Source organism: Nicotiana tomentosiformis, chromosome 5 (assembly GCF_000390325.3).
Source record: "Nicotiana tomentosiformis chromosome 5, ASM39032v3, whole genome shotgun sequence".
NCBI classification, from domain to species: Eukaryota; Viridiplantae; Streptophyta; class Magnoliopsida; order Solanales; family Solanaceae; genus Nicotiana; species Nicotiana tomentosiformis.
The window spans coordinates 118,327,498-118,353,870 of NC_090816.1; the positions used below are offsets into that span (position 1 = coordinate 118,327,498).

General features: G+C 34.9%; 2 protein-coding genes across 2 annotated transcripts; one reads left to right on the plus strand and one right to left on the minus strand.

Moving 5' to 3' along the window:
* Positions 1–11,851: 11,851 nt before the first annotated feature.
* Positions 11,852–14,979, plus strand: LOC104103719 (glycosyltransferase BC10). Its single transcript, XM_009611646.4, has 2 exons — positions 11,852–13,144; positions 14,564–14,979. Exon 1 carries the CDS (start codon positions 11,995–11,997, stop codon positions 13,132–13,134), a length of 1,140 nt encoding a protein of 379 aa, XP_009609941.1. The 5' UTR covers positions 11,852–11,994; the 3' UTR covers positions 13,135–13,144; positions 14,564–14,979.
* A 7,720-nt stretch (positions 14,980–22,699) lies between these two features.
* LOC138893055 (uncharacterized) lies at positions 22,700–26,120 on the minus strand. Its single transcript, XM_070176824.1, has 3 exons — positions 25,983–26,120; positions 23,297–23,422; positions 22,700–23,161 (listed from the first exon to the last, which is right to left on the minus strand). The coding sequence occupies exons 1-3, from the start codon at positions 26,118–26,120 to the stop codon at positions 22,700–22,702; spliced, it is 726 nt and encodes a 241-aa protein (XP_070032925.1).
* Between the last annotated feature and the right edge of the window lie 253 nt (positions 26,121–26,373).

Genomic DNA, 26,373 nt, shown 5'->3' on the forward strand with positions numbered 1-26,373 from the left:
TTAGAAATGGTCACCAATGGAATCTAACAAAAATTTTCTTTGAACTACCTACACAAATTGTTGATAACAAAAATGCAATTACTACACCTAACGACCATAAAACAGGCAATAATATTATCTGGAGCCTCACCTCCAGTGACCTCTCCACAACCACATCTTGCTATCAAATTATTGATAATGAGGAAAAAGTCTAAAAAGATTTCACATGGATTTGGAAACTACACTACGCTAATAAAATAAAAAAAATTATTTGGAAATGTTACCATGATAAACTTTCCCAGTAGATCATACCTATCTAGAATAGGTATTAACATCGATCAGTTATGTCCAGTTTGCAAACAAGGGGAAGAAACAATGCAATATATATTCTGGGAATGTAATATTATTAATAATTTGTGGAACACTTATGGGATAACTTATACCCCTTCAAATAAAAAAAATCACTGGATTGTCTACGTAAGAAACACAAATTATACTTTCTCACATAAATACCTTCAGTGGGGAGATGTATTTCCTTTTGCATTATGGCATATATGGAAAAATAGGAACAACAACAACCATAAAAATACCACTTGTTGTACATAATGGATCACTATTATTAACCAAGCATTAGAATACAAGCTTATGACAGAAAAAAGGAACAACCAACACCACCCAAAAGGCAATTAGGGTAACATGGCATAAGCCTCCAAAGGGGTGGTTCAAGCTAAACATGGACGGAGCCTTCAACAAAAACAAATTCTAAGGTGGTATTGGCGGCGTAATAAGAAACAGTGCAGGCTCTTGGATTATGGCATTCAACAAAAAGATTTCAACATTATCTGCTACTCAGAAGGGCCAAGTAACTCTCAAGCATAGCTTCAAACAGGGAAATTGAGTGGCACACGTTTTGGCTAGGGAAGCACTGATGCAGTCCAACATAAATAAACAATATCTTTTCACAATACCTCCACAACTGGCGTTGAAAAAGTATCAAAGGGACTTGGAGGATTTTTATTGTGTAAAATATATTTTCCCTAATGTATGCACTAGGTTGGCTGTTCTAAGTAATGCTGATGCCATAGAAGGCAATAGTTCGTATGTAGGTGTCAACAATGGCAGTTTGGTTTGTAATATGCCAAGACTTGATGACTAGTTATTAATATATTATCCTTATTGCTAAAAAAAAAGTTTTATAATTTTTGTATAAGAAAATAAAGTTATATGACTTTGGCGAAAAAAAATTATAGTTATATGACCATTTGTGTAATTTATCTATAAAGAGAGACTTTGAAATATTGCCTCACTTATGACACAAGGAAAATGCGTGACAGACTCAAAATTTTATGACAAACTATGGCGAAGAAAGAAGGGGAGTTTTACATAAATAGTTGGCCAAACTCAATGATTACTTTTTCTTGCCGCATACATGAATTATATATGATTATACACGTATTATATATATAAATTGTTCATATATTATATATCTATAGGCTATTTTTAGTTTATGGGATTGAGTAGGCCGCTAATTTGGTTAATTCTTCTAGAAAAAGACGAGGAAAAAGGAACAAGAAGATTTTGCTACTTGCTTTTTGCCTTTCCTAGTTTTAGTCGTTGGGTAACTTCTTGTGTTTTGGGTAGAAAGGAGATGATTTAACTTTTATTATTCAAAAGTAATAGAAACAATTCCAATAAGATGTGAAAGCTCGTTAATTAGCATCAAGATTATTCTTGTCTTTATAGATATTTCATCTAGATATAAATTATACAAGCATTTTTGTTTTAGACATTATTGTGTAAGTGAAACGTTATCTAATATTAATTAACACAAAAGTTATTGTGTAAGTGAAGTAGACAAGTGACATAATCACAAAAAGTCAAGTGGCAATGTTAAGACAAAATAAACCACCTTTCTAACTATTTTTTTTAATTTTAAATTTTGAGTTAATTGGTTACACTACTTGAATTAATAAATATATATATATATTATAATTATCTATAAAAATAAAAATAAAAATAAATACCAATTCATATATAATATATGTGAGAAGTAAATAATAATAATATAATAATAATAATACCAATTCATATATATATATATAGAGAGAGAGAGAGAGAGAATTAAATAATAATAATAATATAATTATAATAATAACATAATAATAATAATATAGTAATAATAATAATAAAATATAATAGTAATAATAATATATTAATAATAATAATAATCTATCTATATAGAATATGAGAAGCAAAAGCACTATATTAAGACAAGTGGCATAACCACAAAAAGTCAAGTGGCAATGTTAAGATAAAATAAACCACCTTTCTAACTATTTTTTTAATTTTAAATTTTGAGTTAATTGGTTACACTACTTGAATTAATAAATATATATATCTTATAATTATCTATAAAAATAAAAATCTATCTATATAGAATAGGAGAAGCAAAAGCACTATATTAAGACAAGTGGCATAATCACAAAAAGCCAAGTGGCAATGTTAAGACAAAATAAACCACCTTTCTAACTATTTTTTTTAATTTTAAATTTTGAGTTAATTAGTTACACTACTTGAATTAATAAATATATATATCTTATAATTATCTATAAAAATAAAAAATAAAATAAATACTGTAAGCATGTAATTTTTGACCCGCGTAACTTTTAAAAGAAATATTTCAAAAAATAAATTGTTTATTTTTATTTTTAATAGGATTTCAGTCAACTTTTAGTTTTAATTTTAAAACATATGTTTGAAAATACAAAAATAGTTTCATGTCATAATATAGATATTTTAATTAATTAGGATTGATTTTATATTTTTATGGTATGATATTTTAGGAAAAGAAATTAATATTTTAGCTTTGTAGAGTTAAAGGGTCACCTTTAAAGGCAAATTTGGTCCAAACTTGAGCCCAATTTCTGACAGCCCACTCCTCCTTTCAGCCCATTTACCCATTCCCTAACCCACAACCCTTTTATAATAAAAAAAAAACCTAAATCCCTAGAAAAAAAAGGGGACAACCACAACATAATGGAGAGAGCAAAAAACAGGGAGGGATCGAGACATGCCCCAACATCCATCTTCTCCATTTGGATTTTTGACAAAAATTAACCAGTAGATAGTACCCAAAATAGTAGCTAAGCAAGAAAAGCTTCTGTTTCCATCACTCATAAACAACGTTTGTTTTCCACCATTAAAAGGATCTTTCTTCTTCAGCCAAAATCCACCATGAAAGAGCCTCGAAAGCTCCATGTTCTTCACCAAAAAATCAGCAATAAAACCACCCGAAACATTTCCATACTTCTCCATTAAAATCAGTAGTTTTCTAGCCATGAAACCCACCCAAAAGCAACCTTGAAAAAGTCACAAAACCAGCTCAAAATTCACCAAAATGCAGCTCCAAAACCACCCAAAAACAACCTTCTTCCTCGACCAAAAACACCCCAAAATCAGCACCAAATCCCAGCTAAGCACACCCCCTGAACAACCCCGTTTCGAACGTAAACAGTGGCATCAAAGTGGAGGTCGAGGTTGCCGTTGAGGTCTCGAGTCGCCGGTTCTGTTCAAGTTTTTTCCGGTGTGGTTGTGGCTGTTGTTTAAGTTTGATTGCCGATTCGATTTCAAGCTTTGTACGCAGTTGGAATTTATTTCAAGTAAATATATAGTTTCAATCCTTAAGGTTAGTCTCCATTTTGTTTCGACTGTTTTTGAATAGCTTGAAATCTATGTATTTGTTATTATGTTGCCTTCATTTATTAGCCGGGTTATTTTAAGGTCGTAACTCGGATTTCAGTTTGTTTGTCTTATTGTCAAATTCTTCTATCCGTTATTCAATGAAATACAGTTTATTCTTGTTTCATTCTATGCTTAGTTCTTTCACCGCTAGTTCTAGTGACATGACATGCATGCGGAACTTTTGGCCAGATCTTAGAAAATTGATTTAATCTTGAATCGGATAATCGAAAAAAAGAAGAAGATATTTTTAGGATGAACAAAGAGTCGAAACACTTTGAAATTAAGCTTGAGTAAGTTTTACCTTCAAATCATTGTGAAGATAAGAATCAATTGAAGTTTGTTGGAAAGTTTGACATTAAGGGATGGAAAATATCTTTCGACCACGACAAATCAAGAAGACAAACATGGTCATCAATGTTGTGACCGCAAAAGATAATATGTTTGGCGTTCTCGAGGGTGGGAGGCCCTTTTTGTGCTACCTAAATACTTTATACCCTTTGTTACCCCTTTTGAGCCTGTGTTAATTTTTTTTTCGACCACCCTCTTTTGGAATCAAGTTTAGAGTTAAAAGTCCAAAAAAAAAAATGAAAAAAAGTCCATGTCCAAAGAGTACAAACTGGGGAAACTCTTATAAAGTACAAGTAAAAAAAGAAGAAGAAAAGAACAGTCAAAAAGCTCATACCCCCAGAAAATAGAAGTTGGGCAACTTGTTTTGAAAAAAAAAGAAGAAAAAAAACGGGGAAAAAGAAAAAAAAAAGAGCAGAAAGAAAGATGAAAAATAATAGTTAGGTCAGATGTTTGAACTACGTTAGACTTGATTCCTTTAAAAAGGATACATAGGCAGCCTTACACGGTCCGGTCCAACCAAATAAGAAAAAAAAAAACCAAAAATCCCCAATATCTGAAATTGGGGCAAAGATTTAATTTCACTTTTGAAAGAGTCGATTCCAAGAGTTGTAAAGTGTACAACCTATCATATTGAGTCTACTTAGAGCCTCCATGCCGACCCATCTTTCCAACCCTATCCAACAACCTTCCAAATAAAGACCTCCCGATATGCCTTCAAGAATGCCAAGAAACGCATGCAAAGAGCAGCAGTTGTCACGCGATATAGAACACTGTCGAGTTGCTCACAAAAAAAAAAGAAAAAAAAGAAAAAGAAATAATGAGAGTCTTACTAGCGAAAACCCTCACGGGCACTGTAAGACGACGGTAAGCAGAGATGAATAAATGAGAGAGACTTGTTGGTGAAAACCTCTTGGGGCACCACTAGTCGAAAGTGAGTCATGAAACTGATGCAAAGAATTGGCACAAACAAGTCTGACTTCAAATGTCATAGGAATGGTAAAAGGAAAGATTTGAACAGTTTGAAAGATCAGGCCGCTAAGTCCAAAATGCATGTCATGATCATAAAGGCTAGCTGCCCCCCTCCCCCCCAAAAAAAAATCTTCCTCCTTTCCTTCCCGGCAGGGGTATTTTTTGTCAATATTGTTTCTTCGCATCATTGTGTCATTCGCTATGAGTCAGTCCTTGTCAAAACAAGCAAGAAAAGATTTCAAAATCTGCTACCAGCTTTTCAGTTGCACAAAGTAAATTTGGCCAGCACACTTAGTCGTTACTGTCAACATGCCTTGAGGGTTCATGAAAATGTTTGCCCCCAAAAGACTCTTGTCATCCTACTGGACACAAGCAAATATAACTGGTGATTCTCTCTACCAGACAAATTGCTCAAAAAGCAGAAAGAAATTCAAGATATAGAAAAAGTCACCTAAGCAAAGATCTCCAGTTGGGATAAGGCTGATTGAGCCACAAATACAAATGGTACTGGGTGTGAAACGATCAGGGTTGATGTAAAGCAAAAAGTCTCTTGAAACTGACTCAAGCTTATTGAGCAAAAGCCAAGCTGCCCAAGACTCAAGGCCACAAACCGACCACCACTTTCAAAATTGACAAAATTTTCTTTGTTTGAAACAGGAACAAAGCAGTGCAAAGAAAAAGAAGAAGAGAAGAGCCGACAAAGGTAAGTTTCTCAAATCTTTGTCTTTATCTGTCTTGCTAGTATGCATAAATATTGCCATTGCTCTTCACATTTTTCCTCCTAGGATAAAAAGTCCTAGTCTGATGGATTTTCTCCTAATAAAAATCTTAGTCTGATGAATTTTTCTCCTAAGATAGAAAACTTAGTCTGATGAATTTTCTCCTAGGATAAACGTCTTAGTCTGATGAATCTTTCTCCTAAGATAACAAAAAAAAAGGACTTAGTCTGATGAACTTTCTCCTAAGATCGAAGTCTTAGTCTGATGAATCTTTCTCCTAAGATAACAAAAAAAAAAAAAACAAGTCTGATGAATTTTCTCCTAGGATAAACGTCTTAGTCTGATGAATCTTTCTCCTAAGATAACAAAAAAGGACCTAGTCTGATGAACTTTCTCCTAGGATCAAAATCTTAGTCTGATGAATCTTTATCCTAAGATAGAAAACCTAGTCTGATAAATTTTCTCTTAGGATAAATATCTTAGTCTGATGAATCTTTCTCCTAAGATAGAAAACCTAGTCTGATGAACTTTCTCCTAGGATAGAAATCTTAGTCTGATCAATCTTTCTCCTAAGATACCAAAAAAAAAAAAAAGACCTAGTCTGATGAATTTTCTCTTAGGATAATAAGTTTAAAAAAAAGGAAGTCTGAAAAAAAAAAAGAGGTCAATTTTTAGTTTTCTTAAGTTATCAATATTTAGTTTTCTTGAAATCAGGGATCCCGCCTAGAGAATAGGGCCAGTTTTTAGTTTAGTCAAGCTTAGTTTATAGTTTTTCGCAAGCTCAATCTCAAATATCTTAGCCTGATGAATCTTTCTCATAAGATAGAAAACCTAGTCTGATGAATTTTCTCCTAGGATAAATGTCTTAGTCTGATGAATCTTTCTCCTAAGATAGAAAACCAAATAAAATAAATACTGTAAGCATGTAATTTTTGACCCGCGTAACTTTTAAAAGAAATATTTCAAAAAATAAATTGTTTATTTTTATTTTTAATAGGATTTCAGTCAACTTTTAGTTTTAATTTTAAAACATATGTTTGAAAATACAAAAATAGTTTCATGTCATAATATAGATATTTTAATTAATTAGGATTGATTTTATATTTTTATGGTATGATATTTTAGGAAAAGAAATTAATATTTTAGCTTTGTAGAGTTAAAGGGTCACCTTTAAAGGCAAATTTGGCCCAAACTTGAGCCCAATTTCTGACAGCCCACTCCTCCTTTCAGCCTATTTACCCATTCCCTAACCCACAACCCTTTTATAATAAAAAAAAACTAAATCCCTAGAAAAAAAAAGGGAACAACCACAACAGAATGGAGAGAGCAAAAAACAGGGAGGGATCGAGAACATGCCCCAACATCCATCTTCTCCATTTGGATTTTTGACAAAAATTAACCAGTAGATAGTACCCAAAATAGTAGCTAAGCAAGAAAAGCTTCTATCTCCATCACTCATAAACAACGTTTGTTTTCCACCATTAAAAGGATCTTTCTTCTTCAGCCAAAATCCACCATGAAAGAGCCTCGAAAGCTCCATGTTCTTCACCAAAAAATCAACAATAAAACCACCCGAAACATTTCCATACTTCTCCATTAAAATCAGTAGTTTTCTAGCCATGAAACCCACCCAAAAGCAACCTTAAAAAAGTCACAAAACCAGCTCAAAATTCACCAAAATGCAGCTCCAAAATCACCCAAAAACAACCTTCTTCCTCGACCAAAAACACCCCAAAATCAGCATCAAATCCCAGCTAAGCACACACCCTGAACAACCCCGTTTCGAACGTAAACAGTGGCATCAAAGTGGAGGTCGAGGTTGCCGTTGAGGTCTCGAGTCGCCGGTTCTGTTCAAGTTTTTTCCGGTGTGGTTGTGGCTGTTGTTTAAGTTTGATTGCCGATTCGATTTCAAGCTTTGTACGCAGTTGGAATTTATTTCAAGTAAATATATAGTTTCAATCCTTAAGGTTAGTCTCCATTTTGTTTCGACTGTTTTTGAATAGCTTGAAATCTATGTATTTGTTATTATGTTGCCTTCATTAATTGTTAAGTCAATACCTGATTCGAGTGTTTGCCAATTTCTGATGTTGGTTAGATACTACTGTGCTTAAGAGCTTCTGTGTATATAAATATTGGGCCTTTACGTCTTTACATTGGGCCATGAGTATTGATCTTGAAGAGAAAAGTTGAATAGGCTACTGATTTAGTTTAGTCCAAATTTTGTTGGGGGTTCCAAACGAGCTTTCATATCCATTTTGTTAATGTCCTTTAATTTGGTATTCGACCTTTCATTGTCTGATAATAAGTAAAAATGATTAGAAGAATTAGGTAAATATGGGCCAATGTTCATGGGACTTATTGGATGAAATGCTATTTTATTATGCTTCTAGTTTGTCCTATTAGCTTTATTTATTTATTAATTAATTTTGTCTTGTTATTGCGATAAATAATAAATTATTGTGACTATGGGTATGGTTCCCGTAGCATGGTCACGATACATACATCCCAACTCAAGTGCGCGTTTCACGCGACTTGACCTAAACTTCAAATAATAATAAAACAAACATGTTGTAAGTCGCGGGTGCGTTTCACGTGACGAGATTGGCAATATGTACAAAAACAACGAGTGCGCGACATTGCGACTTGTTCAAATAATATTCATAAATAATTATTAAAAGTGGTCAAAAGTAAAAATGCACCATACTTCTAAAACAGGTAATAAATCAGATAATTAGGCCAATTATTAATAGTTGAGCGACCGTGCTAAAACCACGGAACTCGGGAATGCCTCACACCTTCTCCCGGGTTAACAGAATTCCTTACCCGGTCTTCTGTGTTGGCGGACCATAAATAGAGTCAAATTTCCTCGATTTGGGATCTAAAATAAACCGGTGACTTGGAACACCGTAAATTATTCCAAGTGGTGACTCTGATAAGTAAATAATCCCATTTCGATTAATGTCACTTGAATTGGAAAAACCCCCCTCTCCCCTCGGGAAAAAGGAGGTGTGACAAATACCAATTCATATATAATATATGTGAGAAGTAAATAATAATAATAATAATATAATAATAATAATACCAATTCATATATATATATAAAGAGAATTAAATAATAATAATAATATAATTATAATAATATAATTATAATAATAACATAATAATAATAATAATATAGTAATAGTAATAATAATAATAATAATAATAATAATCTATCTGTATAGAATAGGAGAAGCAAAAGCACTATATTAAGACAAGTGGCATAACCACAAAAAGCCAAGTGGCAATGTTAAGACAAAATAAACTACCTTTCTAACTATTTTTTAAAATTTTAAATTTTGAGTTAATTGGTTACACTACTTGAATTAATAAATATATATATCTTATAATTATCTATAAAAATAAAAAATAAAAAAAATACCAATTCATATATAATATATGTGAGAAGTAAATAATAATAATATAATAATAATAATACCAATTCATATATATATATATAGAGAGAGAGAGAGAGATATATATATATAAAGAGAATATAATCTATCTATATAGAATAGGAGAAGCAAAAGCACTATATTAAGACAAGTGGCATAACCACAAAAAGCCAAGTGGCAATGTTAAGACAAAATAAACCACCTTTCTAACTATTTTTTTTAATTTTAAATTTTGAGTTAATTGGTTACACTACTTGAATTAATAAATATATATATCTTATAATTATCTATAAAAATAAAAAATAAAAAAATACCAATTCATATATAATATATGTGAGAAGTAAATAATAATAATACCAATTCATATATATATATATATATATATATATAAAGAGAATTAAATAATAATAATAATAATATAATTATAATAATAACATAATAATAATAATATAGTAATAATAATAATAATAATATAATAGTAATAATAATAATAATAATAATAATAATAATAGTTACTCTTTTTTAATTTGAATTTAAATATAGAAGAAAAGTCGAATTTGATTTTGAAATAATTACAAGCAACATAATTAAAAATAAAAAATAAAAAAATTTGAAAATAAGATACAAGAAAAGTCTAATTGCTTATTCCATATAATGTAGAAAACGTATTCTAAAAATATTGATACATTTATACAAATAATAAAAGAACATATATTTTGGGCGATGTAAAATATGTAAATATCAAAACTTTATTTTTGAAAACAAAATAGAAGAAAGTCTAATCTTATTCCATATAATGTAGAAAGTAAATAATCAAAATATTGATACATTTGTTACAAAATAATAAAATTCATATATTTTGGACGAAATAAGAAATCTATGTTATATATTATATTATCTATATATAATAAAAGGAAAGACAAGGACATCATATTAAGCCGAGTGACAGCATAATAAAAAGTCACTTAGCAATTTTATGACCAAAAATATGTTATTCAAAAGATTAAACCAAGTGTCAAAATAGTACAAAATATTTTTCGCACAACGCGCGGGTACAAATACTAGTTTATATGAATAAGAATCTCCAATATACATTGTAAAGAGAAAATGGAAATCCTATGCGGCCGAACAAATTTTTGTTTTCTTGGTTTTATCTTTCAAAGAAAAATTTCAATTGCATAGTACTACTTCCTCATTTTGCTCTCTCCAGCAAAAAATCTGATAGTCCGAAAAGCTAGAACCAAATTTACATTATCATGAGTTTAAATTAATTAGTTAAATTTTTTCTTTATTTTTAATTAATTATGAACAAACTACCTATATGTCTTCTAAAAGTTAGTAAAAGATGAACATTATTATGTTTCTAAAAGTTACGAATGTATTTTGTACAAAAATCATTTTTTAAACTATATTGAGATAATAGCACTTTTGATTCCTCAATTATGTTGTAGAATCAAAATTTGGTCCTCGTAATATAGATGAAACACATGTAACATTCAATTAACTAAAATATGCATTATTTCCTTTTTATATGTTTACCCTAAAAAACGGATAACAATTAAGTTTATATGTGATTTTAAGGATATGCGGACTAATTCAATACAAATGATAAATAATGTTAGATTAAACAGATAAAGGATGTAATAAATTGTCAAACCAATTAATGAGAGTGATCCCGGATTCAGTAACAGCTTAATGTAATGCCTGCCTTCGATCCCGGGCCCACAATAATGAAGAACTAATGAACAAAAGTAAGAACTTTGAATAAGAGAGAAAATAAGAATATATTCCCTTGATATGCGTGTTACCATGTATCTAATGAATAGTGAGACTCCCATTTATATAGTAGGAGAGTTTTACCCTAAGTACAATTGCATAAAAGGTAAAAATCTACCGTTTTGCTAATCACAAATTCTTTGCCGATACGTGCCGAGATTCATGTCGTGACATCCGGCTGGGCGCGGATATCACGACCCTTTGCTAGTCGTGCTCGATTATCTGGTAATGCTCTTCGAAGCTTTGGGATTCGAATCGGACCGGGGGCTGTGACCCCGGTTCTTCCGAGGGCAGGTGTTTTGCCCGAACCCCGACTCAAGGGGCTCTTTACCCCGATTCCGATTCCTTACGATCATGTCTCTGCTCCGTTTACTCCATCGAGAACTGAGGTGTCCAACGGGCTCGATATCACCCGTATACACTAAAGAAAATATGTTGCGGTTACACTATTTTTAGAATATATTATCTCATATATAAAGTAACAATACAAATTTAAATAACACAGGAACAACTGACTGATGTGTTGGTCAAAAAATTCGTTAAATTTCTATAGATTTACAGGCACGGTGATACAAAATACAGATTTCAGTTAACTAAGAGTTAAATATCTTACCTAGATATCATAAGGACCAAAATCATTATCTGTAATCAATTTTAGGGACTAAAATGCTAATTTCCAATTTATTCCAAAAACTTCAAGGAAAGACAGCACATTGTATTACATGCGACCGAATGCATAGGATACTAATCCACAAAACCAATCACCAAATTTGTCATCTTTATAATTAAACCATACTCGGTCCTGATCCATATCGCCATGATAAGACCTCCACCTTTGCTTTTCCGACTCTCCATTTACATTACATCACCCCCTTCTTCTTTTCTTCTTCTAACTTCTATCCCTTTTTCTCCACAATCTTCTCTGTATCAGTTGCTCTTTTTTCGCCATTTTACATGTGTAGTTAGTTATATTCATATTTGACCCTTTTAACCCATTTTCTCTTTTGCTCTGATTCAGTTACTATACTATGTTGAACGCACCTTTAGTACTTTCTTTTGTACTTTTATTATCTTTTCCACTGCTTTTTCTCTTCGCCCCACGAGTTCTCCCACACAAACACTCCGATAAAATCTCCTTCCCCGATGAGATCGACGACCTCGCTCTCTTCCGCCGCGCAACCCTTAATTCCATTCACAAACGCGGTGGCAGAGGCGGAGTTAGGGCTGTCTCCCGCCTTGGCACCACTAATCCCCGCCGCAAAATCGCATTTCTCTTCCTCACTAATACCGATCTCCATTTCGCGCCTCTTTGGGAACGGTTCTTCGCCGGCCACGAAGATTCGTTTAATATTTATGTTCATGCGGATCCTTCTAGTAAGGTCGCTTCTCCCGGAGGTGTTTTTAACGGCCGTTTTATTGCCGGGAAGAGAACCCAACGCGCCTCCCCTTCACTCATCTCCGCCGCTCGCCGCCTCCTAGCCACTGCTATCCTAGACGACTCCTCAAATTCCTATTTTGCCCTCGTTTCTCAACAGTGCATTCCTCTCCACTCGTTCAACTTCGTTTACAATTCTCTCTTCTTATCGACTCAGTTCCCGGCTCACCGGAGCTTCATCGAAATACTCTCGGGCGAGCCACAGTTGTGGGACCGGTACATCGCCAGAGGGGAAAACGTGATGCTACCAGAAGTGCCATTCGACCGGTTTCGGGTCGGGTCACAGTTCTTCGTATTGACCCGAAAGCATGCACAGTTAGTGATTAAGGACAGGAGGTTATGGAGGAAGTTTAAACTGCCGTGTTTGAACAAGGATTCGTGTTATCCTGAAGAGCATTATTTTCCGACCCTGTTGTCGATGGAGGATCCGGATGGGTGTACCCATTACACTCTTACTCGTGTTAACTGGACGGGTAGTGTGGGTGGGCACCCACATACTTATAACCCGCTCGAGATCTCACCGGAGCTTATTTACAAGCTCCGGGAACCTCTTAATAGAGTCCACTGGACGGGCAGTGTGGATGGACACCCGGATGCTTATGACCCGCCCCAGATCTCACAGGAGCTCCGGGAATCAAATAATATGTATTCACACTGGTTTGCAAGAAAATTTTCGCCGGATTGTTTGAAGCCGTTGATGGATATAGCGGATAAGGTCATTTTCCGGGAGTAAATGGAGTCCGGTAAGTATTTTTATTTATCGTTAGCTTATTTCTTATTTATTTTCCTTTTTGATTGTTAGATTTAACTATGGTAGTTTTCTTGGCAATGTCTTAATTGGTTTAGAGAATTCATTAATTTAACTCTATGAGTGCCAATTTAAAGTGAGGAAAACATATCAGTCAACTATTTTTATGTGTTGGGTGAAATAGTTAGGTGTGGATTAGTTACTTACTTTGTGGAAATTTGAAATAGTCCAGGCACGCTCGATCCTTATATGTTACTTACTCATTAATAAAAAGACTTAATTAAAAGTACATGTCATGATTTGATTAAATTTTTTCTAAGCCAAATGTCTTTCAAAGTTTTTTCTTTACTTTAATTATATTGGGTTTGTGTTGTCGTCGTCCTAATTTTATCAAATTTAGTGGTGACATCTTATGGGTTGTGTTACCTAGGGACAGCCGGATAAAAAGCTATATTTTTCGACCTGTAGTGTTATGAATAACCTTATTTTATATCTTTATGAGTTGGAACTGTTACAACTTACAAGGTGGTCGCAAAAGTTGAGGGAAAATGCGTTTTAGTTAATTGTAGTCTGTAGATGCTCAAAATGAAATTTCAAATATTAGGATAATATTTGCATCAGATGATGTGTCAGTCAAGTCAAGCTTTAATTTTTCTAATATTTTCGAGTTCCCGATCCAGCCTACAAAAGATTTGAGTCAATGCTTTTTAGAAAAGTTTATCATTCAACATCAGTAATTGGATACTTTAATGCCTGTTCAAATCTGAGCCATTCCATCATTATTCCAAAAACTTTGCTATGTATTCATTGTTTGTTTTGTGTTTGATATAAGCTTCTTTTCATATAATTTATGGGACAGATGCCTCAACTTTCTTCCAAGTATAGAAGGGTTCCAAAATGATCTTTGTAGTTGGCAGAATTACCATCTAGTGTTAGACACCAAACTAAGCAATTTAAGTCTAGTATCTAAAAAATATAAAATGAGCAACGATAAAGTTATTTTTAGTTGACTCATAGTTTAGCCGTGAAAGTAACCTCTTGCATTAGAGTAGTTTGTATACATCATTACCCTTGGGTGTGGCCTTTTTCCATACCCTAAGTGAACGCAAGATGACTTGCATTGAATTGCTCTTTTTATCTAAAAAGTAAAATGAGAATACTTATCATGTGTGGAAAATTCCTAATTTGTTGTTATCAATTTGGTGTAAAGGTTTATTTTGCGAAATAGTTTATTAAACAATTTCTCTATCTTCCTAATTAAGGTAGGGATAATATTTGTTAGTTTAACCGATTATTTTAATCGATGGGAATAGTGTTTTGTCTTGTTGAATGACATTTTTATTTTGGATGCGGCATATGGGTATCTCAACAACTCTTGACTCACGTACTGTTTATTTTCTTAATGGTTTTGCAGGTGGGATTGGAATCTTATTGAAGCAACGAAGAGACAGAGGCGCAAGCCAAAAGCTCTTTTGTAATAAACAAATAATGATGCGTGTTTGTTTTGGTCTTATGTACATAAGACGGGATAAGGTGTGAAATAGTGGTTGTGGAAATTGGTCAAAAACTTGAAAACAAATAGGGGTGTGTGTGTGCGCTTAGAGTGGAGTTCCCAAAAGGGTATTTCGAGGAAAATATGAGCAAAAAGTAGCAACTGGCTCATTGCTCTTTTTTCTCTTTTTCCCTTCTTTTGTTCCTAAAAAGAAAAAAAGGATAAAGTCTCCCGTTTGCTCCCCATCCTCTTACCTTTGTTGATTTCATGTATTACAGTTTTCCTCGTGTTAATGATAGTTTGCAGTTGGATCAAAATATAGGATCCTTCTTCCTCTATATTTACTCTTGTTTTTTATATCGTTTGGTATATTTGGAGTATTTTTCCTATCGCCGGGCATTATCTAATGGTTATTGTTTTGCTTTTCATCTATTTTCTTGTTTTTGTGATGCTGTTATTTTTTTTTTATGGTTTTTATTGATGGTATTGATATATTACCTCTTTTCATCTTCTTGAGCTGATGGTCTATCGTAAACAGCTTCTCAACTCCCTCGAGGTAGGGGTAAGGTTTGCGTACACACTACCTTCCTCGAACTTCACTAGTGAAATTTAACTGGGTCGTTGTTGTTGTTGTGGTAAATTTGGAGTTTACTTTTGTGAAGTGCCATACTTTGGTTCACGTCTTCAACACATGAAATTTTAAATATGCCTAGGGGTGTACAAAGGAAATCGATAAACCACACCAAATTGATAATTCGAGTCAAACCGAGAAAAAATCCGACTATGATTTAGTTTGGTGTTAGAAAAAAAATTTGATCATAATTAATTTGGTTTGATATTAACTAAAATAAGTCAAACCGAAACCAAACCAACCGACATTATATATATACAAGTTATAAAAATATTTTATACATAAAAATAATTATTGTAATATAATTTATAAATATTTTAAATCTTTTTTTTAGTTCTCTCTTTTAATGTATTATCTCAAACTTGGACTTAGAACTTTTGAATGGTCAAATATGTTTTATAACCCATAAAAATTAGTGGCTCAGATAAAGTCCAAATCAATAGAAATGCTAACAAAAAATTTCAATTCAACCCCATAATAGTATTTTTTGTTTCTTAGTTTTTCATTACTTAGATAGTGGAAATGCATAACTTACTTTTAAAATATATATATATATATATATATATATATATATATATATATATATATTTGTAGAATAACTTACTTTTAATATTATTTAGTTATGTAATTAATACTTACTACTTATTAGTCGTACTTATTTTAACATGAGTTAGTACTTTTAGATTATGATTATTTTTATTATGGCTTATTAATTATCAATAGTAAAATAAATATTTCACAACAATATGACCTCTGTGGGTCCCAATAATACTGACACATAGCCTCAACATGATTTATAATATGTTTTTTATCTCAATTTCTTTAACTCATAAAATCGCATGGAAAATGCCAAGATCATTTAACTACAAAATTCCACAGACACAATTATACCACAATTTTTATAGTCCACGCCCACACGCCTGTCACCTAACATGTGCGTCACCTCCTAAAAATTCACGAAATACATATATTCAAGGTTCATACTCTCAACTCCATGATTAGAAGAGTTACTTACTTCGAACAAGCCAAATCCAATGTCGAACAAGCTAAGCAATGCTTCAGAAATTCCATAATGCACGTATAACTTCCAAACGGCTCGAATCTAGTCACAATTAATTTGATTCATCTCACAAAAATTATAGGAATTAATTCCATGTCAAAATATTAATATTTTATAAAAATCCGAAATTACGCCTTATGCGATTTGTTGAGTATTTTAGTATAATCATGACTCTATCTCCCATTATTTTGTATTATTTTATTGGGTAACATCTTATATAGTTTCATTCTACTAGGACGTAAGAAATATTAGAGCACAAATTATAATTTTTATGCTATGAAAAATTTGTCAGAAAAAATTCGAAAACCCAAAAATCCGAAAAAAAATTGAGATTGAAAAACATGACTTTTATTGGTTTGATTTCGTTTATAAATTAAAAAATTCGAGAAAATTAATTTGATTTGGTAATTAAAAAATTCGAATCAACCCAAAATATGTACACCTTAAATATGTGAATGATCATTTATATTCCTACCAAGAGGCTAAAAATTGGTCAATTGTCCAATTCACGCATGACAAAAGAGAGCTACAACGTGGGACGCATATATGGCAACAAGTTGAGACAGAGACAACTTGGGACAAGTTCAACTGCGACGATACTCAACCTCAGCCTCTCTACCGCATTAGTTACTAGACTAGATACAGCCTTAGAATATATATAGTTGGATAAGCTCGTTATCCAAATAAACTGGAATGTGTATGAACAATATGTAGTGTTAATTTAATATTAGGTGATGAATGGGTGGGTGATTCATAAGTTACACATTAGGCTTTAACCCGCCCTAAGTTACACTCTTTTTTAGGCCAAATGTGTGGCAACTCTACTTAATACAAATAGTAATTTAATCCAGTTACTTAAGTTTTAAATGGCAATAATTTGGGAAAGGTTATGATATAATCCCATATATTTAATTTTGAAAGCCAAATTTTCGAATCCTTGACTTGTTTCTTAAATTGGAACTCCTGCAAATCTTTTATTTCATCTCTATTACATCTTCGTGATTTAGCCACCCGATTTTAAATGTGTTGAAATTACATCATTAGAATGAAAGAAGCCATAAACAATTTTTAAATTGGTACAAGAAAAGTCCATTTATGAAGTTTTGTGTTTCTCAAATTATGTAAATACGCGATGTAGATAATTTTTTATCAAACATGAACACTTTATAAGAATGAAAGACAATACAGAGATAAAATTATTTATTAAGACTAAATTATAGATTCAAATAACAATTTACTTTTCACGCCATAAGGTTTGAGTTGTCACTTCGAATTGTTCAATTGATGGGTGGGTGTAGTAGTTAGCATGTGTTATTAAAAAAAAAAGGAACATCTTCTTTTGGCTTAAATTTGTACTATCACAATTGATTTGTTAAAGGTTTACTGATTAATCAAGATTTCTTCAGACTCAAAAGAAAGAAATTATTGCCAATTTTAAAATCAGCAGTGTGACCAAATGAAAGGGAGTGGTAGTTGACAAATAGAAAGTTCTGAGTGATAGAAATAATAAATAACGACAAGTGTTTCATTACTTCAAGTAAAGCAAATAAGTTTAACAAAAATAGTACTGTAAAAGATTTTAAAGTTTTTCAAAAAGGAGCCCCTCTCCGATTTCGGGTCAGCTTTGCTGGAATTGGGCATAGGAGGACCTAAGGAAAAAAAAAAACAGTACAAATTTCTGATTGACTCTAAAAACATTTGGAACAATTAATGCAACTTTCTAATTTGCCAAATTAGGAAGTTAATTACTCCATCCGTCTCATATTATCAGTCGTGATTACTAAAAATAGTTGTCTTAAATTATTTATTATTTTAATTTTTTTTTACCCTTAGTAATAATTATCCTTGAAGATTAGAAAATGGATAACTTTGTTCAAATGCCAATAAAGAAAGATTAAATATTAAGACATGAATAAAGGTAAAGTAGCTAAAATTCTATCTTAATTAATTTTTCTGCATGTACAAGAGAATCATGACAGATAATTTAAGAAAGAGGGAATAATTAAAATTTCTAGAGAAAAGCTGAAATTATTGCTAATTTTCAAATTAGTTAAGTGGTAGTAGTTGACAAACTGAAAGTTTTGAATGATCGGAACAATAGCAATAGCGACAGGTGTTTCAATATTTTATGTTGGACATATAAAATAAAGAAATAGTAAAAGATTTTAAATATTACTCCTAAACAAAAACTATCCTATTTCTAGGTCAGCTTTGAAGGAATTGGGCAAAGGAATACCCAAGAAGCAAGAGGTAATAGAAAACTCTAAGTTCCATTAGGGTAGGGTTCAATCCCTTACTCCCCCTCCTACCCCTTCAAGCGTTTGGTTAAAGATAAATTATGTAGGGATTAATAATGCAATAATTATTATGAGAGTTCATTTTGTTATTTTAGTGTTTTAATCCATATATTATTAATAGTTGTATTTGTATTGCATGTTGTCACAACCCAATTTCTTCTATGGGCCGTGATGACGCTCAACGTTATCGCTAGGCAAGCCGACAATGAACTAACTCTGTGATCCGTTCTTCTAAATATTTGAAATAGTTGGTTTTTAGTTTTGTGCATAGGTAAGAAGTAAGCATTTAATAAAAATGAGATGTCAAGATTTTTAAAGCAGTGAGATAAATAAGATAACCCAAAAATCATCACATGTCTACTAGCTTAAACCACTAAGACCTGGTGTCACAAGTGTGCGAGCAACTAGTAGGGTATACAAAAGAGTTCTACGCTATCGTCTGAAATGAAGTAGACAGAAAATACAAGCAAAAGAAAAGACTTCAGCTGCTGCGGAACGGCTCGGAAGACAGCTCACCATGTAGTCTCGTAGAAACGATCAAGTGTGCGCGCCAGACTGATATCCAAATGCACCTGCCTCAGGTCCTGCACATTAAGTGTAAAAGTGTAGCGTGAGTACATAAACAACATGTACCCAATAAGTATCCAGTCTAACCTCGAAGAAGTAGTGACGAGAGGTCGACTTTGACACTTACTACGGGCTAACAATAAAATGTCAAGACAATAACTAATCATGGATTACATATATATATATATATATATATATATATTTAAAACTCAATAACAGGAATAGTAAACAATACCTTCGCTAATAATATGTCCCAAGTTCAATTTTCATCATTTAATAATTTATATCTCAAGTCAACAAAACAATGTCAATTATAATTGATTCCAAAGATTTATCATGCGCAATTTATGCCGAGGTCGTATGGCCCGATCCAACGCAAAAATATTTAAATTCTGCACTGTCGAGGGTCGAACGACACGAACCATAAATACATATATCTGCTACCGAGGCGTTCGTCCCGCTCCACAAAAGAGAAAATACTTTATAACAGTCAATTCACTATTTATTAAGAGTCAATTATTTAAAGAAACACCAATCCTCAATAATAGTCGAGTGGCCCGTTCAAGAATTTAAGTAAGTGAAATTTAGCCTCTTACTATTCCCCTATCAAGTTCTAACATGATTTAAGCAATTAAGTTAACAGGTAGGGTGCAAACATCATAAATATAACATGGTATGGGTCCTAGACTACCCGGACAATAGCAAAATCAGTAACTACGTACGGACTCCCGTCACCTCGTGCGTATGTAGTCCCCACAAATAGGAGCACATATTAATCAATTCACCTATGAGGTTAATTCTCTCTTACAAGGTTAGAAAAGAGACTTACCTCATCTAAAAGCCTATTTTCCAGTCCAAGATTGTGCTCAAACCTTCAATTCGGTGCCAAATGACTTGAAACTAGTCAAATGTTATATAAAATGATCAATACATGTTCAAAAGTTAATATAATAACTATTAAAGTGATTACCCCAACCCCAAATGTAGGATCCCTTAAATTCACCTGCGGGCCCACGTTCCCGAATTTTCAAAAATGTTTGAAGAAAGTTGTTACCCATAACCTCATGAACTCAAATATATGATTTTTACTAAATTCCATAACAAATTTCGTGGTTAAATCTCATTTTTATCAAAAACCTAGTTTTTCACCTAAAATCATAATTTTCACTAATTTACATGTTATAATCTACGCATAAACTATGTATTTAACTCACGTTGTGTAGAAATTACTTACCTGAAAGTGCTAGGTGAAATCCCCTCTCTAAGAGCTCCAAAAATCTCCCAAACAAATGAAATAAGTGAGCTAAAATGCTTAAGTCCCGTCATTAAATGAGGTTTCTGCCCCCAACGATTATCGTACATGCGATGCCTTGGCCGTATTTGCAGTGCATGGTCCACTTTGGTGGAGGTTTTCAAGCCCAGCGAGGGCCGCTTCTGCGGACAGGATCCCGCTTCTGCGGTTGGGTCCGCTTCTGCGCACTTCCTCATCACACCTGTGCGTTTGCGGGTGCACACGAAAATCCGCATCTGCGGTCCATGGACAAACGCTCCAGAACCGCTTCTACGGTGAAACCCTCGCACCTGCGGGCACACAAGAACTGGTGCACCAGCATCCCCTTTTGAGTCTTGACTCAATTTGCGCATCGTCCGAATGGCATCCGGGGTCCCGAGGCCCCATCCAAACATACCAACAAGTCTATAAACATAATACGGACTTGCTCGAGCTCTCGAAATACGTAAAACAACAACAAAACCAAGAATCACACTCCAAAACCAAATCGAATCGAAATATGAACTTCAAGTTTTTCAATTTATTCCCAACACGCCGAAACGTACTTAGACTACTCGGAATGACACCAAATTTTGCGTGCAAGTCTTAAATCACCATACAGTACTATTCCCGATCTTGGAATCCCATTTGGACCTCGATAATACCAAAACCTACTCCAAACCAAATTTAAAGAATTTCAAAACCTTCAAAGAACCAACTTTCACTATTAGGCGTCGAAATGCTCGCGGGTCATCCAAAACCCGATACGAACATGCTTCCAAGTCTAAAATCATCATACGAACCAATTGGAACCGTAAAATCCTGATTCTGAGGTCATTTACTCAAAATGTTCATCAAAGTCAAACTTAGCCTTTTTAGCCAACCTTAAGGGACCAAGTGTTCCGATTTAAACCAGAACCCTTCCAAATTCTGAACTAACCATCCCCACAAGTCTTAAAATAGTAAAAGCACGTATGAGGAGCCTTATTTAGGGGAACGGGGTTCTAGAAAAAAAATGACCGGTCGAGTCGTTACATTCTCCACCTCTTAAACAAATGTTCATCCTCGAACGAGTCTAGAATCATACCTGGAGTACTGAATAAGTGTGGATATTTGCCCCGCATGTCCTCCTCGGACTCCCAAGTCACCTCCTCGATTGTTTGGCCCCTCCACTGAACCTTTACCATGAAAATCCTCTTGGACCTCAACTGACAAACCTGCCTATCAACAATAGCAACTGGCTCCCCTTCATAACCCATGCTCTCATCTAACTGGATCGTGATGAAGTCTAACACATGTGATAGGTCGGCATGATACCTCCGGAGCATAGACACGTGGAAAATCGAATGAACTCCCGATAGACTGGGAGGCAAGGCAAGCTCATAAGCAACCTCTCCAACTAGTCTCAACATCTCAAATGGGCCTATAAACCTTGGGCTCAACTTTCCCTTCTTCCCGAACCTCATAATCCCCCTCATTTGCAAGACTTTCACGAGAACCTTCTCGCCCACCATAAATGATACATCACGCGCCTTCTGATCCGCGTAGCACTTCTGTCTCGACTGTGCTGTGCGGAGTTGCTCCTGAATCAACTTTACCTTTTCCAAGACATCTTTCACCAAATCAATACCATATAACTTAGCCTCGCTGGTCTCAAACCACCCGATGGGAGAACGATATCGCCGACCATATAAAGCCTCAAATGGAACCATCTCGATGCTAGAATGATAACTGTTATTGTAAGCAATCTCGGCCAAAGGCAAGAATCGATCCCACTACCCTCCAAAGTCAATCACACATGCTCTGAGCATGTCCTCTAAGATCTGAACTGTCCGCTCCGACTGCCCGTCGATCTGTGGATGGAATGCCGTGCCGAGCTCTACACGGGTCCCCAACTCACTTTGTACTTCTCTCCATAAATGCGAAGTAAACTGAGGGCCTCTGTCTGATATGATAGAAACAGACACACCATGTAACCGAACTATCTCCTGAATATAAATCTGGGCCAACCTCTATGAAGTGTACGTAGTCACCACTGGAATGAAGTGTGCCGACTTGGTCAATCTGTCGACAATGACCCAAACTGCATCAAACTTCTGCAAGGTCCGCGGCAACCCAACTACGAAGTCCATAGTAATGTGCTCCCATTTCCATTCGGTATGGTCATCTGCTGGAGTAGGCCACCTGGCCTCTGGTGCTCATACTTAACCTGCTGGCAATTTAGGCATCTAGCTTAATACTCGACTACATCTTTCTTCATCCACCACCACCAATAGTGTTGCCTCATGTCACAATACATCTTCGTAGCACCTGGATGAATGGAATACCGAGAACTGTGTGCTTCCTCTAGAATCCTCTCCCTCAAGTCATCGACATTAGGAACAAATAGATGACCCCGGAGTCGCAGAACACCATCCTCGCCGATAGTAACCTCCTTGGCACTACCCTGTAGTACCATCTCTCTGAGGGCCAACAAGTGCAGATCATCAAACTGTCGAGTCTTGATCTGCTCCAACAGTGAAGACTGGGCAATAACATATGCAAGAACTTGGCTGGGCTCTTTAATATCCAACCTCACAAGTTTGTTATCCAAGGACTGAATGTCGAAGGCTAGTGGTCGATCCTCTGCTAAAATGAATGTCAAGCTACCCAGACACTCTGCCTTTCTGCTCAAGGCATCCACGACTACATTCGCCTTGCCCGGATGTTAAAGAATGGTGATGTCATAATCCTTCAGTAACTCAAGCCATCTGCGCTGCCTCAAATTAAGATCCATTTGCTTGAACAAATGCTACAAGCTATGATGATCAGTGTAAACCTCTCAGGACACCCCATAAAGGTAATGCCTCAAGATCTTAAGAGCATGAACAATCGCGTCCAACTCCAAATCGTGTACATGATAATTCCTCTCAAGGGGCTTCAGCTGAAGTGAAGCAGATGCAATGACTCGCCTCTCCTGCATCAATACACAACCCAAACCAATGCGTGAAGCATCGCAATACACAATATACATATGATAGTAGGCTATATTTATGCAATTTAGACACTATGTATACTCTAATTTAGCACCACTTTATTGATATTTGAATGCTAAAAGATAACAAAATGCTCTAATTAAGAATTTTGTGCTTTGCAGGGGCCACTCCGAGCTAGGAAGAAGATAAAGAGTGTTTTGGAGTCAATATGGAGTGTGGAAGGCCAATCGAAGGTTAGCCCGGTCTAAAAGGAGCGAGAAAAGCAAGCGGGGAGGTCCCCTCCAGGTGCGCGACCACAGAGTTAACTGTGAATTGGACCGCGCACTGGAGGCAGAACACTGGCTGAAATCCGCGGCCGGATCCGCGATCGAATCCACAGTCGCGGACGGGCGGACGGAGGCCAACAACTAAGGGAAAATTATGTAATTTCCAAAGAGACTAACCTAAACCTATATGAAGCCTAATTCACCCAGAAGAGAAGGGGAGCTATTTTTAGGAGTTTTTGGAGGCAAGAACAAAGGAGAGAAGACGGAGAATTTCCTAAGAGTTTTCATCATCTTCTTCTTACTTCCATTGTTGATTATGATATGTTATAGTGACTTTTTATCCATTAGTATGAATAGCTAAACCCATCATCTAGGGTTGATGGAACCAATTGTTGGATGAAGTTTTGACTATGTTTAAATATAATTGAGTCGTTCTTATTCTATGATTATTCAACTATGTGTTGTGTTGTGATTAATTAAAAGAGCCCTTGATTAATCGTGTCTTGTTACCTTGTGTTGCTTGAGAAAAAATACTTTGTTAGATTGTTGTTGAACAACACCACTTTTGGGTAAGTTAAAAGATTAATTACTTGAATTTAAAAGCGGGGTTAGAGATAACGAAGATTTGGTGAGATAATTCTAAGTTGCATAAATTGTTAACTAGAGTAGTTCGAGAGAATGCTTCTAGTAAAATATCGTAATTAATCAAGAGATAATTACGGTAGCCCAAAACTCATAATCCTCATAGAGTATTACGGTGAGATTATAGCTAACGTGTCAGGAATTAGTCCGGCAATTGGGGAAATCAATAGCCCTAGATCCTTTTACCTTTGAATTCAACTTTATTCTTGATTATTGCTAATTTTGTTGTTATTTTTATTAGATAAATAAATTCCACTTATACTCTATTAAAAATCTTGCATCCGGAAATTGTTTGAGCTTATCATTAGTATTGTTAAAAGTTGTAGTAAATAGGTTAATTCCCTGTGGAATTTGACTCCGAACTTGAACCGGATTATATTTACAGCCACCGGTTAATCCTTTTAACAAGGCATAGTTGGGCGTTATCAAATTCTGGCGCCGTTGCTGGGGAACTAACGATGTTATTTATTACAACTTAGAAGAATTGCTAGGATTCTTAGTTTTGATTAATTTCCTACGGTGTTAAAACTTTTTCATTGAAATTTTCACGTTTGAACTCTTTTGTGACTCAGGTGTATGCCTAGAAGCTCTTTGAGGACTGGTGAACTTTTTGAAGGACTCTCAGACCCCGAGAAAGCATTCAGGGCATATAATCGGGCCAACAAGAAGAACAAACAGTGGTGGCACATCTTGTGCTAGAAGATGCTCTTTATGATTGGGGACAACCGATTGTTGATAACTTGGCCACTGCCATTGTTGTTCCTCAGATACAAGCGGAGACATTCCAGATTACCAACAACATGCTGCACCTGTTGTAGAATAAGGGACTGTTCTCTGGGTCATACATCGAAGACCCACAACAACATCTAAAGAACTTCCTATCAATTTGTGTGACTCAAAGACAGCCGAATGTGACTCTTAAAGAAATTAAGCTATTACTGTTCTTATTCTGAGTGACCGAATAGGCTTAAATTGGCTGAATTCGCTCCCAATAAACTCCATTGCTACTTGGGAAGAATTAGTCAAGCGGATCTTAAACAAGTTTTATCCTCCCAACAAGACTGCAAGGCAAATTGATGAGATATTGCAGTTCAGGCAGAAACCAACTGAGACCTTGCAAGAAACCTGGGAGAGGTTTAGGGTATGCTAGTGAAGTATCCACACCATGGCATTCCAGATCAGATGCTGGGACAGAGATTCTACATGGGTTTGGCAGACAGTTTGAAGGCCAATGTAGATGCTTCAGCTGGGGGTGCATTTTTTAGCAAAACTTTCACAGAGTGCAAGATTCTTCTCGACAAGATGGCTCAAAATTTAGGCTGGATGACTAGAGGTACGACACTTACACCAATAGTGAATTATTTTGCTCTTGACCCAAACAATTCCAATGCAGAGAACATAGCCACTCTCATGACCCATATGAGCTTGCTAACAAAGAAAATTGATGAGATGGGTACAAAGCAAGTGCACATTGTTGATACAACAAATGGAGGCTTGTGCACTCCCTGCATAAATTAGTCATATGTGTGCTCGTGGAGTGGAAAAATTGACAACCAGGGCTTCAGAGAGGACATGAATTATGTCAACAATTTAAGAGGTCAGAGGCAAGGTGGGCAGTAATGGGGACCAGTACCAAACCAACAGTATAGACCAAACCAGCAACAACACAACCCCAATCCAGGAAGCGCACGACCACAAGGCCAAGTCGTGCCTTATCAAAGGCAACATGGCTATAATCAGCAGCACCAATAACAGTTGGCCTACCAACCATCTCATCAACAGCAGGACAACAATATGACAGAAATCAGGGGCATTCTGCAACAACTAATTGGGACAAATAGTAAGATGCAAGAAAAGTTAGCAGCACATGATTTGGCAATCAAAGGCATTGAAACTCAATTGGGACTATTGTTTATGGACTTGAACAATCGCCCACAATGAACATTGCCTGTAGATACAAATATTAACCCAAAGGAATAGAACCTAAAGTAGCTAATGGCAGTGAGTCTCAAGAATGGAAGAGA